This window comes from Bufo gargarizans, chromosome 8 (assembly GCF_014858855.1).
Source record: "Bufo gargarizans isolate SCDJY-AF-19 chromosome 8, ASM1485885v1, whole genome shotgun sequence".
Lineage (NCBI taxonomy): Eukaryota > Metazoa > Chordata > Amphibia > Anura > Bufonidae > Bufo > Bufo gargarizans.
In genome coordinates, this window is record NC_058087.1 from 65,088,624 (window position 1) to 65,100,778 (window position 12,155).

The 12,155-nt window shown below is 39.6% G+C and overlaps 1 protein-coding gene across 2 annotated transcripts in view; it reads left to right on the top strand.

Moving 5' to 3' along the window:
- Positions 1-12,155, top strand: part of ERBB4 (erb-b2 receptor tyrosine kinase 4) — a 1,102,749-nt gene that overhangs the window by 817,453 nt on the left and 273,141 nt on the right. For both annotated transcript variants that reach the window (XM_044302570.1, XM_044302571.1), the window contains exons 12-13: positions 6,459-6,658; positions 10,985-11,117. In XM_044302570.1, the coding sequence (XP_044158505.1) occupies positions 6,459-6,658; positions 10,985-11,117 (333 nt within the window). The remainder of the gene's footprint in view (positions 1-6,458; positions 6,659-10,984; positions 11,118-12,155) is intronic.

Consider the following 12,155-nt stretch of genomic DNA (forward strand, 5'->3'; position numbering starts at 1 on the left):
CTGTTTCCATACCTACAAAATGTTACTGCTTTTCTGAACCTGCAAAAGTGCCATTATATTCTCCTTCCTTAATGCTAATAATCTTATAAACCCTCTACTGATCTGCTCAGTCAACTGAAAACTAACTTACTTAAATATCTGATGAATTTCTCATTCTTAAGTCTCGGGTCCATTACACTCCTATCATTCTCCTTGACTTTTTGGAAACTTTTGATACTGTAGACTTCCTTTGGATTATGATTTTGTGCAATATCAGTCTTTTTTCCCCTAAATCTTTTGTACTTTTTAGTTTTTAACTTTACTTTTAACTTTTTAACTATTTGGTAAACGTCAAGGTTCCATTCTTTTTTTTTTTTTTTTGTATACCAATCATTACATCTTATTACAATTGTAATATCCAGTGGAGTAGTTATGGCAGGCTGTGGCTGTACGTTGTTGGGGGAAGCGTTCTCTGATTAGTCATATTAGCTAAAGCAAAAAGCTACTGTATATCCAGCTATCCAGCACAGCTTTAAGTGCTTAAAATGTAATACATTATATATATTCTATTATATTCTATTTTTCTTATGGAAAAGTACGATTTCATTAATTAATATATCTTACAAAAATGGTCAGTATCACTAGCACAATACATTAAAGAATGACCGTTGCACTTTAAGGAGTATCATAATAAGGTAATGGACATTAAAGTTATTGCCTAACTGGAAATGCCTCTACCAATATCTGAGTGATCAGCTTCTATTAAAGGCTATGAACACCTTTGTCGGGTATTTTTTTTTGGGGGGGGGGGTTAAAAATTATTTTATTATTCAAATTATTCAAATGTTCTGCAGTTTTTGTCCTACAGGGTTTCAACCTTGCAGCAGAGTTTTGGTTTTATATTGAGCCATCAAGTTGCTGTTCAGATAGCTATGTATATCTCTAATCTCTGAATCCCTGACAGCTCATAAACACTCATTTGAGCCATATTGTTATCAACTTGAAAATAATTGAGCTATAATGAGTGCTTCTGAGCTCTTAGTATATATATAGCCATCAGGACAGCAACATAATGGCTCAATGTAAAACTGAAATAGCAAGGAAATTTAACTCTGTAGGGCTAAAACTACAGATTTTTTTTTTAATAAAGACCAATTAAAAAAAGATTTTTATCCCAAAATGATTAAATGCAATTATAAAGAATTGTTGACATTCCACTGACAGATGATATTTTGGAAAGAGGGATTTGGAATATTTTTGTCCAATCCTTTTGTTCTCCTGGGGGATGAACACCTGCCATTGGTGTCTGGCAGCAGCTTTTTCCCCGGTCCCTATTGAATGTACATGCATGTGCAGCCGAGTGAAACATGTACTGTATGTGCATGGTGGAGTCGGTTAAAATAGCTGCCAACTATTCAATGTATATGGCTGCATGTGGAGAGTGGGATTTCTCTTCTGGTCTTCTGACATATACTGTATGTGAGTACTCGTGGTCTATAATTGTGTATGGCTATTAAATCATTGAATTTAGTGGAAATCCTGAGCAAAGTTTCTATACTGTGGAGGAGATTTACTAAGCCTTGTACCTGATTAATTATGTGCATTAGGCATTTTTTGTGCCTCACTAGACAGTTTTGAATAGTGGCATAGAGGTGACATATGGAAAAGTGTTTAACATTTCTATCAACATCCACCAAACCTATCACACAATGTGAAACACTGAAAAATTGTCCCATTTTGTGCCTGTCTGGTCTTTCTTTTTTTTTCAATGCTCTATTGAAAAGGTAATTCAATAGTACATATACAGTAAAGAAGCTATGTGCATCAGTATACCATATTATGCTGTGTAGCCACAGATACAATAATTAAAATACACAAAATAGAGGATTAAGTTCCTCCTAAAAGTAACATGTAATAAACATATTAATCTAACAGTTCAAGTGAACTAGGATCTCTGTCGTGGTTCTTAGAGAAGCTTAACCTAGGGGAGACCACCGTAGTGATCATGGTCATCTATCAAAGCTTGAGCGAAAAGTAATTTAAATATCGGAACCCAATCTGGAGGGTCCAATTTCACCTAAAAGTAACATGTTGTAAGCAAATTAACATGTAGGATCAAGTGATCATGGATCTTTGACGTGGTTCTTAGTATGGCTTAGATTGTAAGCGCAACTGTGAAAAACTAGAGCGTCTACCTGAGTACAAGCTGGAGTTGAGTACCCTAGAGTGTGATAAGTACTCTAGAGCATGACTATGATAATGATATTCTGGAGCATGTTAATCAGGAGCATGTTAATCTGGAGCAGGACCGGCGCACGGACAGAAGGCACCTAAGGAGGTAGGTGTAGGGGTGTAAAAGGTCCTGGCATTAAGAGACAGGGTGTTCTCTGAAGACCTTCCACTTAGGCCATATACTATTAAACTTATGTATTGAGCGCATTTCCCATGCAGATATCTCTTCAAACCTGTAAAGCTGGTCGACTTTAAGGGACCATTGTTCCATTGAAGGAAGTTCTTCAGAGAGCCAATATCAAGGTATCAAAAACCTGGCAGCCATGATCATTAATTCGAACAGCTGAAGCTCCAGGTTATGGGAGGAAGTATAAAGGTTTAGAAGGGCGGATTCCGGGGAAGGACTATATGAGGTTTGGCATATTTGATTGCATGCTTGGAAGATCTGCCCCCACCATTTTTTGATACTTGGGCAGGTCTACCAGATATGGAGGAAGGTGCCTCTGTCTTTTTTGCACCTCCAACAAATGTCAGAGGCGGACGTCGAGAACAGATAAGTCTTGTCTGGGGTTTTGTACCGTCTTGTAATGATCTTGTATCCATTTTCTTGAAATCTCACACATCTTGATGATTTATGGGGGGAGGATAGGATATGCTCGATCTCAGTATTGGAAAAAGTGATGTTGAGATCTTGGTAAGAACCATGGACTTGAGAGAAAAAGGTGTAGTCAATGGTATCAGGGTGTAGGGTTCGCCAAGCATCAATCAGATGTGATCTCCCAAGTTTTAGATAAGGGAGCTTAGTGCTCTCTGGGAATGGCAGGATTTGCGTGAGGATGAATCTATTAATGGGTTAAGGACCAAGTTAAGGTCTCCTCCAAAGATGGTAATATCTTCCCTGAATGAGTCCGCCTCGTCTATGACCTGTTTTAGCCATTGGATTTGTTTGTTGTTAGGAGCATAGACATTTATGCTCCTATTTCTCCCTTAACCATAAGAAATCGCCCTCCCGGGTCGCTTTTCAGTTCTAATAATAGGAAGGGGAAACCGTTTTGGAAGCCTATGCTGACTCCTTTGGAATTAGATGAAGGGGATCCACAGTGGAACCATTGGGAGAAATAGGAGTGATCAAGATTTGGGAAATGGTAAATTTTCAGGTGTGTTTCTTGTAGAAACAGTACGTTAGCTCTGTCTTTCTTCAGACCTCTGAAAATTTGGCTCCTTTTAGAGGGAGAGTTAAAATCCTTTACATTGTAAGAGGCTATCTTAACATCAGTCATTGGGGATATTTAGAGAGGAAAGACAGGCTAAGGAATCTACACATGTGACGTATGTGTGTGAGGGTGAAAATGTGGTACTCCTCGTTTTGCAGAGGTGAAAGGGGAGTTCAGGGTCTTCCTTTGGTGCGACCGGCCTGCTCCAGATAGTGCAATGGTGTCCTAGGATGGCAAAAATAACAGAGATGGTAAACATAAACATAAACTTAAAATAAAACATTAACATGTGGTAGTCTTGGGGAGCGACCATGAATAGGATCATTGAGGGGGTAGGGTGGTCCAAAATCCTTAGGCCAGCCCATCTCTAACCCCAAATTGAACCAATTAGCGGTCTAGAGCACCACTCCAACCTAAATAGGTCAGGCCGAGGCCCAGGCCCCCTGGCACTTAGGTCAATGATGTATGTATGATACCTGACATACTAAGTTTTCTATCTTCAGGTCAAAAGTGGAAGAGTTTCGGGGGAGAAAGGGGATAAGACAGGAGGGGAGGGAGGAGGCAAATGGAAACGTATAAAGTGATAAATAAAATAAAATAGACTAGTATCCAGGAGATGAATGTCCCAAAAGTATGGATATGGTGGAAAGCATCCTCAGGAACTCTTCATCTGTGCGTCAGGGGACTTGATTGAAGAAGGCCTCTGGATAAAACGGGAGTGTGGACAGTTCTCTTCAGAATGTGTCTGAGGCAAGGTGTCTCGGGGCTAAAGGGGTGTTCTTCTTCTTCTGTTGCGGCTAGGACTTTGGGGTTTGAAAAAGCTCAAATGGCGTAATTTTCAGGATGTCTGGAAGGGAGTCCATATCTTGGAAGAGATCCCAGTTTGTTATTTCCAGTGGTGAGATATCTAAGTGATCGTACACTTGGTCTAGGTCAGAATAAGATCTGATGGTGAGACAGCGGCCCTTATAGAAGAAGGACAACCCAAATGGAAAAGTCCAGCGGTAAGGTACGTTATGGGATCTGAGCCACTCTGTTAAGGGTTTGACCATCTTACGTTCGCAGGAGCTAGATCTTGAAATATGAAGATTTTGTTGTCAGCAAAGAGCACCTCAGATTTTTCACGGGCTCTAGATAGTACTGCTTCTTTCTTCTGGAAGTTAAGAAATCTGCAGATGATGTCCCTGGGTGGTTCCGCCGGTTTCGGCCTAGGGCGGAGAGCGTGATGAGCTCTTTCTAAAGTGACCGGCAGTGGATGATCCGGGCCCAGTAAGTCCCCGCAGATATTTTATATTAGATTAGGTATTTCGGAGGTCGGGATTGTCTCCGGGATTCCCCGGAACCGCAAATTATTTCTCCGGCCGCGGTTTTCCTGGTCTTCCAGGGCAGTGTGGATTTCGTTCAGATATGTTTGGCATTTATGCAAGCTAGAGGAGGTAGCATGTTGAAAATCAACTATGGCCGATTGGGTCGACTCCAGCGCCTCCACTCTGGACCCTACATGCCTGATGTCTTGGCGGAGGGAGGAAAGTTCGTTGAGAACCGGTTCCATTGCCTTTATTAGGGCCATCTTGAGGAACTTTCTGGAAATCGGTAAGCTTTGTTTGCTACCTGATTCTTCAGCTTCGCTGTCTTTCTCCCATGCTTCCGTTCCTTCGTCTCCGGCGTCGCTTAGAGCTGCGGGCGCCATCTTAGATTCTTCGGCCATGCCTGCAGCCGCTGCTTTTTTTATAAATTTCTGCATTATCACTACTTTGGAGCGATGTGTTGGTGGGAGTAATCACCGGGCTTAGAATTCCAGATTTTGACCATTTTTTGGCCAGGTATGCTAGCGTTAGCTGAGGTTGAGATGAGCTTGTGGATCGGAGCTCAGAGACACACTGCCATATAGCTCAGGCACTAGCTCCGCCCCCCTGCCTGGTCTGGTTTTAAGCTGTCTTGATTTAAGACAGGATTTGTATCTGTTTGATTACTTTACTCCTAGGACCTTGAGCTATACTGATGATATAGATCCCATTTTATGTACATTTGTGGAGCTGCACATTCTTTTGTGCTCAAGGGTATATGGGCCAATTTATGCAGTTGATGTAGGATAGATGAGAAGAAGGGGCCAGCTCCAGCTGGTAACAGTAAGAAAGCCATAGTCATTTGGTAAAGAGCTCTAGAATCCTAGAGTTTTCATACTAGTCACTATCTCTAATAATATCTTGAGTCTTCCTGTTCTGTACTGATGACTTTCCAGCAGTCATTTTTGTTATTTTAATGGACAGTATTGCAATGACGGATACCATATTTGCATAAATGACCCAGGATCCTCCATTTATAATAGGTGATATCACAGCTTACCTATTCCCCCTTCCTGCACAATTACCTCTGCAGAAGTCACAGAACATGTCTATTAAACTCTCCCATAATGTCCAAGGAGTCGTATCTCTAAAAGCATAGAATCAAAATTAAAACAGATTAGAAAGAAGTATGTGCCACTATCTGGTTTAAATGGGGAAAAATTTAGGAGACATGTTCCCTTTAGGCTGATTTCACATCTGCGCTTTCCCTTTCCACTATTGAGATCCATCATAGGATCCCAATAGCGGGCGAAAACGCTTCCGTTTTGTCCCAATTAATTTTCAATGGGGACAAAACTGACCTGGGCACAGAATGCAGAGAATGGTTGAGTCCCCATCACAAGCAACAAGCAGCATTTTTCTGTCCATGATGTGGTTCGGAGCAAGACGGATACGACTCATGACACATAATGTAGGTCAATGGAGACGGATCCATTTTTTCGGCCACAAAAGAAAATGGATCCACCCTTTATTGACTTACAATGGTTTTAGAGACCTATCCGTCTTGGCTATTTTAGAGATAATACAACCGGATCCATTCAGAACGGATGAAGATGGTTATATTATTACGGATCCAGCAAAAATGCTGGTGTGAAAGTAGTCTATAACTCGTTAATGTTGATAGAGAGTGTTCATTTAAGAAGAATTGCAACAGAATATAATTATTTTACTTTTTCTTTACACATAGTGGGATCTCACTGCTCATTCTCAAGCAACAGAGCCTCACAGCTCTAAAACTCCAGTCCCTCAAAGAAATCAGCGCCGGAAATGTCTATATCACTGATAACCACAACCTATGCTACTACAATACCATCAACTGGACCTCTCTGTTTAGGACATCCAGCCAGAAATCCACCATTAGAGACAACAGGAAAGCAGAGAACTGCAGTAAGTATCTGACATACAGATCTCAATAGGGATTTATTTAACACTCTCTCTTGCATAAAACATCTAAGTGAATCATTGCTTTCTGATCGCTGAAGTCCAATAAAGAAGTTTCATGCAAGGAACGGGAGAACATGGGATATTTTCATAAATAATACTTTAATGACTGAAGACGCTCAGTTTAATCCATGCACTAGTCCAGGATGAACACTCTGGTCATGTGCTAACCAGGCATATGTGGACTAAAGTGAAGCTGGCTTTTAACTGTTGTTCTCAATAGAGATTGAGAGTGAAATGACAGAATGCAATAACAAGGAATCATACTTTAGCTTTGAAATAAGGTCACCTAACTGGTTATATTAAAATATGAGTGAGCATTCCCACAAAATTAGAGTAGGGTCCTGTTCTGCTGGGCAGGAAGGGAGTAGTTTATCCAAGGAGACCATATCTTCAAGAATAAGATGTGGTGATCTGCTAGAATAGAAGTCGGCTTTATATTTTTCCTATAAAATTCCAATCACATCTGCATATCACTGCAACTACTTTGTAAAAGATTTTGGTTGAAGTAGAAATGAGAAAATCAGGCTTCTAAGTCAGAATCTATCCCAAATTTCCCCCAAAAAATCAGATTTTAACTAACCCAAACTTATTGTGATTCGTTTTGGGTAAATCATACAGAGAAATATGCTATTCCGCTAGAAATGAGACATGCAAGCCAGTTCTTCCAAAGCTGCAAGAGTACTGAGGGTCTCAAGAGAAAATTGCCCTGGTTAGCTGAGTGGCCTTGAGGGTACTATTAGGGGTACTCTTTCTCATTAGGAAGAACTACAAGTGTACATGAAAAGTATAGTAGTCCAGCCAACGGTGCTTTGCCTTTCTGTTAAACATATATGCAACTTTTAGTATTTTATGTCTGCTGGCATCAAAAAAGTCTTTGAAAGTGTTGTTTTCCAATTTGAATATCTTTCCTAGAACCCCAAAAGGTATGCAAAATAGCTTTCCTTCCAAAAAGAAATGAGCATTAAGCATATCCGATGCCAGCAGGTGTAATATACTAAAATTAGCATATATGTTTCCCATAAAGGCAGATCATCGTTGCTTGGACTACAATACTTCTCACGCATACTTTTGGTCTCCGTAATAAAAAAAGAGCACTCTTAAAAGTAATCCCATGACCACTCATCTAACCAAGGCATTTTTGTCTTGAAACACCTAGTACTCTTGTCTTTTTGGAAAGAGGACTGGCTTGCATATATCATTAAAAAAAATATGTAATACTAGAACATCTAGTACTTTTGTCTTTTTGGAAAAATAACTTGTTTGCATGTCTTATTTCCAATGAAGTATTCTTTCTTTCATATCTTTTATTTTCTGAAGCTTTTCAGAAAATCTTCAGAAGAACAGAGGCTGTTATATACCAATTTTCAGTGCAATGGAGCAGATTTGATTTGTGTAAATTGACTTCTTTAAAATTTGCTGAATCGGACACTAAATTTATTTCAGAAAATTCACTTATCTTTAGTTTGAACAAAAGGGAAACAAAAAAGTAGATGTAGCAGGGTTAACACACAAACTCAACTCAAATTTCTCAACTCATTGCGTTATCTTGAAACAAAAACCATTGAAAAGCTATTGAAGGTGTTTGCTTAACACATTTAGTTTAGATAACATGTCACATAAAGCATGTGTTAACTCTAGTACAATAAAATTATTTTTAATAAAAATTGAAAAAATGTCAGCTAAAGTTACATACTTTTTACTATTTTCACTAAAACCAACAATTAAGGGCCTATTAGATGAAGTGATTATCATTAGAACTTTTTCATAATCATTGAGAAACTATCACATGTAATTGGTCGCAGTTATGAAACGACAAGCAATACATTTTTTTTGTTTTTCATGGATTGGACAAATCTGCCTGACTGAAAGATTATCGTTAGTCACTGCTACATCCCTTCTTCTAATAAAAAAATCTGCCATTCATTAGCAGTGTAAATGCCTTATGGGCAAATGAGTAACGATTGCAATAACGAGCAAACAGCAAAAAATATTTAGCGGTTTGTTTTGTGTAATCGAATGTCGTTTAGACACAAACAACCTCCTAAATTATTGCTTGATGCTCGCTCTTTAAATCTTGGGCAGTCCCACTGTGAATGGAGCAGCAGCATCTATGTGTGACCATCATTCCATTCACTCCAGGGACTTTGGAACCCAGTTCTTGTTATCAGTGGTAGTCCTCATGATCGGACCTCTTTACTGATCATATGTTGTCACCGATCTGGTAACTCTGAGATACGGTCTTATGCTGGGACAACCCCTTTAACTCATATTAGTAATTTGTACTATAACGTAGTAATTGTTATTGTGGCCCACATGAATCCTTGAAATTATTTTATAATGTTTTTATAACCTCTAGGAATCTAGGGGTAATTTACTATGCTAAAATACGCCTAAATTAGAAGTATTTCAAGCGCAAAAAAGTTAGTTGTGCCCCGCTCACCCCATTACAATTGTGGGCATGGCATGGGCGAAGAAGGGGACAGGCCGACAGCCCCATCTCATTCACCATTTTTTATGCCTGTTTTAGGAGTAGAAAAAGGTCTAAATGTAAGACCACTCAGAAGCTGAGAACTGGCACTGGATGCACCGAGGTTATGGAGAGGCTGGTGCCTCTTCATAACATCAGCGGATCCACCGCCAGTTTAGGACTTTATTAAGACCGGCATCTAAAATGTTGGTCTTAATAAATGTGCCTCCTAGTGTCTCATTTACATCTATAGCAGTTATGATTGAATTACTTTTGCTAGCTATTAGTTGTAACAAATTATTGGTATTATTTAACTCAGCAATGAATTAAAGAACATTTGTCAGCTTGAACAACCCTATTAAACCAGGCATACAGCCTGATAGGGTTCATCATGCTGACAATACCGTTATTATGGCTCCCTCAGCCTCATTACGGAGAAAACCACATTTTTATTTATCTGCAAATAACCTGGATAGACAGGGCTAGTCTTCTACTGCTTGTTGCTTTCTTAGTGCCAAGATCTGTATTCTCCTGCCTGTGCTGTATCTTCTGGTCTTGGCACTTGCCTAGTGTTTCTCCTGCTGCACTCCAAGCAGTACATATTCAATCTGAGCAAACACCAAGACCGGTCATCTCGTACCTGCAATGTATCTTCTGGTATAGGGAGGCGCAGTGCAGTCATGAGATGACAGGTATCACGCTTGCTCATTTTGAATCTGCACTGCTTGGAGTGCAGTAGAAGAAGCACTGAGCAAGCGCCAAGACCAGAAGATACAGTGCATAAAGGAGAATACAATTCTCTGTACTAGGAGGACATGAAGCACTAGAAGACTAGATCTGTCAATCCAGGGGATGGGGGGGGGTATAGCAAACTGATGCTCCAAGGGCTCCGGCCAGCCTCTTGATACTCCAATTAGGTCATTGGATAAAAATAAAATACAGCTCTCTCTCAGTAATGGTGCCATGGAGACTCATAATAACGGTGTTGTTTTTATCAGCATGATCAGTTCTACCAAGTTATATGTCTGGTTTAATAGGGTTGATTGTGATGACAGATGTTCTTTACTGTCTGTTTTAGTTAATAATTTCATTTCATTACATATAGTAACAATTCTGGAGCATTTATTCTTACGACTGTTATGACTTTTGCTTATGTTGTGCCATTCTTGCTAGAAGTTTGTGGATAAAGGTACAGAGGGAAGTTATCCATTGGGAGTGTGTTCTTGCACAATCTGGCATTGTCCAATCAGTACTGCCAGTGACAGACTGTAAAGGGACACACCACCAACTGGTACCACTCATCAGTACCTTAATCCATAAACTTCAAGAGGGAATAACAGAAGAAAGGCACATCATAAAATCATAAGAAACAGTTCCCCCAAATTGGTATTGCATAGGGAATGTGAATAGCTACTAAAACAGACAAGTCAAGAGAGGTGACAGGTCCTCTTTAAGGTAGATAGATATATACCGTATTTATTCGATTACTGTCATGTCTACTGAAAACAGTAATTGGAACATCTGGAATTCATCTAACCACCATGATAGATCGAATATACTGAATATTCATCATTAATACTTTTTTATGTCTTATGTTGAAGCCCAAGGATGAAATATTTATTGTTGGGGATCCAGGGAGTAGATAAGGCATGTAGTTTGGCATATACATTCTTATAGGCAATTAGGCTCATTCATTGTTAGAGTTTATTATTAGGGTCTAATTGAAATATTTTCATAATTCATGCTTAGATATAAGGTAAGGACTATTTTCTGCTTTGATAATATATTTTGATCTCTTTCAGCTGCTGAAGGGATGGTGTGCCATCCTCTTTGCTCCAGTGCTGGTTGTTGGGGACCTGGACCTGATCAATGCCTGTCATGTAAATACTTCAGTCGAGGAAATACATGTGTCAGAAACTGCTATATTAAATCAGGGTAAGAAATGAATAAAGTATAAAGGGCTTTGCCTTGTCCAGGGTACTTAGATGCAGGTCTAGGTTGGTGAACTGCACCTTTACTCTAGTGTGTCTAGCCACAGAACGGCTCTGGCGTGGACAGCACTGGGCATTAAATATCTAATAGCTGTATCAGTGCATATCATTGGTAACTGAAAACCAAAGAGAAATTTAACAAAAAATAATGCCACTTGTAGTTAACCCATTTGTTGTAGGAAATCATTATGTGAACATTATGTTTGCGGACAGGTCCTTGTATGATTCATTTTCTTCCCAGCCTGTAGCATAATGAACTTTAAGAAAACACCATCAATTTCTTCTCATTCCTCCCACAACATAATAATAAGCAGTCTTTCGCAGTAATGAAATTTTCGTTCCTGAGAGATCATCCATTTTAATTACAGCAAATCGTGGGCACTTCCTCGCCTCTCTTGCTCTCTCTCTACCACCGTACTTGTCACCTTATCTTTTTTCCCATGTTGTCCCTACCGAATCTGCTCCATGCATCCTGATTTTGCTCTATGTTCCCTTTTATTTTTATCTCCTCTCTGTACCTCTCTCATTGTGATGCAGATGCGCTCCATATACACTCTTCTCCTGACAAAACAATGACATCATCTTTATTTACTGCAAAGCTTGGTGAATAGGAATCCAAATGTAGAATTGCTTTGGTTGATCCATTTGTCTACAAAATGTAACTTTCATCTGGTGCCAAACAAATCATTTTTGTTGCCTATATAAAGCTTACCGAACTTGTGTGGACTAAATGGGTTGCAACCCATTGGTTTGGCTCAATCCGGAAATGGAGTCTAGAGGTGGTATCTCTGGTATCCAACTTTTTATCTCTGTACTTGGATCTGGTCTTTGTTGCAGGGAATACCCAGATTACTTGGACCCAGGAGTAGTCTCTGTTAGCAACATCATTTCACTTAGATGAAATCAAGATGGGATGCCAAGACAGAAGGCAAAGACAATCAGAGGACAGGGCTGACTGAGAACATTCGCAATGATAGACAAG